Source organism: Eurypyga helias, unplaced genomic scaffold (assembly GCF_000690775.1).
Source record: "Eurypyga helias isolate BGI_N326 unplaced genomic scaffold, ASM69077v1 scaffold21633, whole genome shotgun sequence".
NCBI lineage: Eukaryota > Metazoa > Chordata > Aves > Eurypygiformes > Eurypygidae > Eurypyga > Eurypyga helias.
The window spans coordinates 2,656-6,358 of NW_010239535.1; the positions used below are offsets into that span (position 1 = coordinate 2,656).

A 3,703-nucleotide genomic window follows, 5' to 3' on the forward strand; every position below is an offset into this window, starting at 1 on the left:
AAACCCAGGCGCCTCTCCTCCGGCCCCGGGCAAGCGCCGGCGTTGGCACGCGCCCCAGGTGTACAGCAGTGGGCTCTTGGCTGCCTTCCTGAAGCGCGAGGCCTCTCGCTCACTCACCTCTCAGCAGCGCCGAGGACCACAGCTGCACGGACATGTCGGGAATCTTGCTGGCGAGCTGCATGGCCGGCACCACCATGTTGTTACTCTCCTGGGGGAGAGCAGAACCGACAGAAAACGGGTGTGTTTCACCCCCCTCGCACACACGCGCTGCAGACGTTGAGAAACGCGTCACAAAACCAGCGTGGCTGTTGCCAGGTGCTGCCACGGCGGCGCCGAGCAGAAGCGCTCAACGGGACAGCCACCCAAACGCGCCGCCTGTCTGGATCCCGCTCCGTCCGGCAGTTACGCTGTCTACGAGGTCACAGAAATGTTTCCTGTGTCCGGGCGTGGGGCAGAATGAAGGAGCTCGTACCCACGGCTGCTTCCAAACCAGCCCCCTTGGATGGTGTTATCTGCCCTTCACTCAGCTCCTGTGGCTTTTCCAGGCGGTTTCAGGCGTTGGGAAACGCGCTCCAGCGGCAGCGCGTTGTTCACGCGTTACTAAACGCGCAATCCCAGCTACGCCGTTACGTCAGCCCCCTGCCAACCCCCACGGGGCAGCGATCAGCAGCGTCCTTAACGTCAGGTTAATTACACCGAACGTCGGATTTTCTCTGGCCAGCGGCAACTCAACGGTTCACACGGGAACGCCGGAGACGGCGAGGGCTTACCCTGTGGTTCCCTAACACGTAGAATATATGGCCCAGGAGCACGAGGGAACACGCCGTTAACCGATTCAAGTCTTCCGCGTTCGACATTTTCAGCGTCTCGCGCAAAAACCGCCTGCCGAAACAGTGAAAAGCAAGTGGTTTAGAAGCTCCGCTCTCCCCCCGTGCATCAAACGGCATCCAGAACCCAGAACGGAGGCGTGCGGCAGGCGACCTCGCACCAAGCTCCCAAACCTCAGCTTCCACCCCACTGCCCGCGACAGGGTGACCCCGGAAAGCTCTGGCTGCGGACGTCCCGCTGCGGCGCTGTCCCATCCTCCCTGAGCGCTCCAGAGCCCTGAACCGGGGCTTCCCGGGGTTTTCCCGCAGGGAGAACAGCGGGTTGGCTCAACCCACGGGGAGGGGAGGGGAGCTACCGGTGCGCCAGCACGGCCTCGGGGTTGGCCCTGCTACCTTAAACCCTTCACTCCGCACCTCCCTTTTTCCCAGCTCCGAGCGCCCGGGCGATACTCACTTGGCCTCGTTGTATCTCCCTTGGAAGAAGGAGAACAGGCCGCGGATGTAGAACGCTGCTGCTCGAAGACAGTGGGAGCTGTGGACAAAGCAACACGTTGAAGTCCCGCTGCAGGGCCTACGGGCCTTCGAGACTTGCAGGAGCCTGCCCGCCCGCTCAGAACGACCGCCTCCAGAACCGTCCCGGTAACGCCCGCTCAGAACGACCGCCTCCAGAACCGTCCCGGTAACGCCCGCTCAGAACGACCGCCTCCAGAACCGTCCCGGTAACGCCCGCTCAGAACGACCGCCTCCAGAACCGTCCCGGTAACGCCCGCTCAGAACGACCGCCTCCAGAACCGTCCCGGTAACGCCCGCTCAGAACGACCGCCTCCAGAACCGTCCCGGTAACGCCCGCTCAGAACGACCGCCTCCAGAACCGTCCCGGTAACGCCCGCTCAGAACGACCGCCTCCAGAACCGTCCCGGTAACGCCCGCTCAGAACGACCGCCTCCAGAAGGCGGTTACCGCAGCGTTCGTTAGAGAAGCTGGCTGCACACCCCGCCGCAACCTCAGCACGCAGAGAGTTTCTCACCTCACGGGAAAATTGTGGTCTGGATTGATCCTTTCCAATAGGCTGTAAAGCTACGAGTGGGAACGGAAGAGAGAGACCGTCAGCGTTTGCCGCAGCGACAGCACGTCACGTCAAATCGCGGTTTCCCGTGCCGGTCAGATCCTACCGCAAACAGCCCGACAAGAGGAGCTGCTGTTCCCATCCCGATCCTAAACCCCGATTTTATACAAAATACGCTTTCTCAGCCTCTACAGAACTTTTGACACAGCGTTAGTGTTTCCTCAGAGAGGTTCCGGCTGTCGTGTCTGAGCTGCTCCAGCCCCAGGAGGATGCTCCGGCAGATCTGCCGTGTAATTAACCCGGAAATCAGGAAGAAATAAGACGATCAGCTTTTTTACGGTACTGCTGCCCTCTCAGCCTTCTCCACGAGTACTCCACGCTTGGCGGGGCAGTTCCTTTACAGCCTCTTCGCAACAGCCTGCAAGCACCTCAGAAGTTTCCAGAGAGGGACCGGGTGCGTCGCGGAGCACACACGGCCGAACTGCGCCCCCCTGCGCACACCCATCCCCGGGGGTTCAGTTAAACCTCACAGGGTTTTCTGTATCTAAGAAACCCCCCGCGGGGATGGAAACGGAAGCAGGTCAGGATGACAGAGCTACGCGCACGCCCCGCACTGGGAAGCGCTTGCCCTCCCGGCACCGTAGGGAATTCTGCGTAGGGCCCAGTGCTCCGGTGGGTTGCAGCTAGGCCAGCCGGTACCGACAAGGCCCTGCTCTGCAGAAATGCTCAGGACAAGATAACCCGAGCACAGTGGGAGTGTTCTCTCCAAAAACACTGACTTTCAGAACTGTGAAGCACTGGGACCGGTTGCCCAGAGAAGCTGTGGATGCCCCATCCCTGGAAGTGTCCAAGGCCAGGCTGGATGAGGCTTGGAGCAACCTGGGCTATGGAAGGTGTCCCTGCCCATGGCAGGGGGTGGGACTGGGGGGACTTTAGGGTCCCTTCAACCCACACATTCCATGGTTCTATGAACTTACCTCTTGGTGCCGGTTGCCCTCCCTGATGTACACGCTGGCTAGGTTGGTGACAATGAACGCCCACAGCTCCTGATGCGTAGTGAGCTAAAATCGACAAGATCCCAACAGCACAGTCAAACACCTCAGCATCTCACCCAGAATTTGCTCACCCTACCTCCCCCTCCAATATACACAAGGGAAAAAAACAAGACGAAGATTTGGGTCCCGTATTTGCCGTTAATAAACCTCCTGACCCGAAATTGTGCACAGGGATAAAAATGAACTGATGCAACTAATGATGATCTCGAGCGCCCTTCCGACCCCACCTCAACGAGCCCACTCCCACGGCCACAGCAAACCGTCTGGGAAGACCTTACCCTCAGGGCTGTGGTGAACTGTGCTTCGGCGTTGTCCATGCAGTTAACCGAAATGCAGTAGAGCCCCTGCAGAGACAGGACATTTCCCAGGTAACCACGGCCGGCCCAGAACCACACAGATCTTAAGGTGGTAGCAGGGAAAAGCTAACCCACAAGGCTCAGTTTTGCTTGAAAAAACAAGCCATTTCTAGACAGAGTCCTTCCAAATCGCATCTTCCTGCAAAAAACATCCCTTTCATCTAAAAATCTCATTTCTTTATAACACTCACATAGCAAAGCTGCTTCAGTCCTTCCCCCAGCGCAGCTCCCACACACAGCCCAAGCCGTGCCTTCACCTCCCGTGCCGGCCATCACCCTGCACCTCACTGATTTCCACGAGGGACGTAAACCCCTGACAGGCTTAAACACCACCGGCGCGAGTCCTGGCAGCAGGACTGGCCCTGGACAAAGCCGACACCGTCACGCAGCGGGAAAAGC

At 59.3% G+C, this 3,703-nt stretch overlaps 1 protein-coding gene across 1 annotated transcript in view; it reads right to left on the reverse strand.

The window, feature by feature from the left end:
* Positions 1 to 3,703, reverse strand: part of MAU2 (MAU2 sister chromatid cohesion factor) — a gene marked incomplete at both ends in the record, with an annotated part of 8,663 nt that overhangs the window by 1,420 nt on the left and 3,540 nt on the right. Inside the window, 6 exon segments of the mRNA XM_010148186.1 lie at positions 119 to 208; positions 771 to 882; positions 1,282 to 1,359; positions 1,855 to 1,904; positions 2,871 to 2,954; positions 3,227 to 3,292. Coding sequence (XP_010146488.1) covers positions 119 to 208; positions 771 to 882; positions 1,282 to 1,359; positions 1,855 to 1,904; positions 2,871 to 2,954; positions 3,227 to 3,292 — 480 coding nt within the window.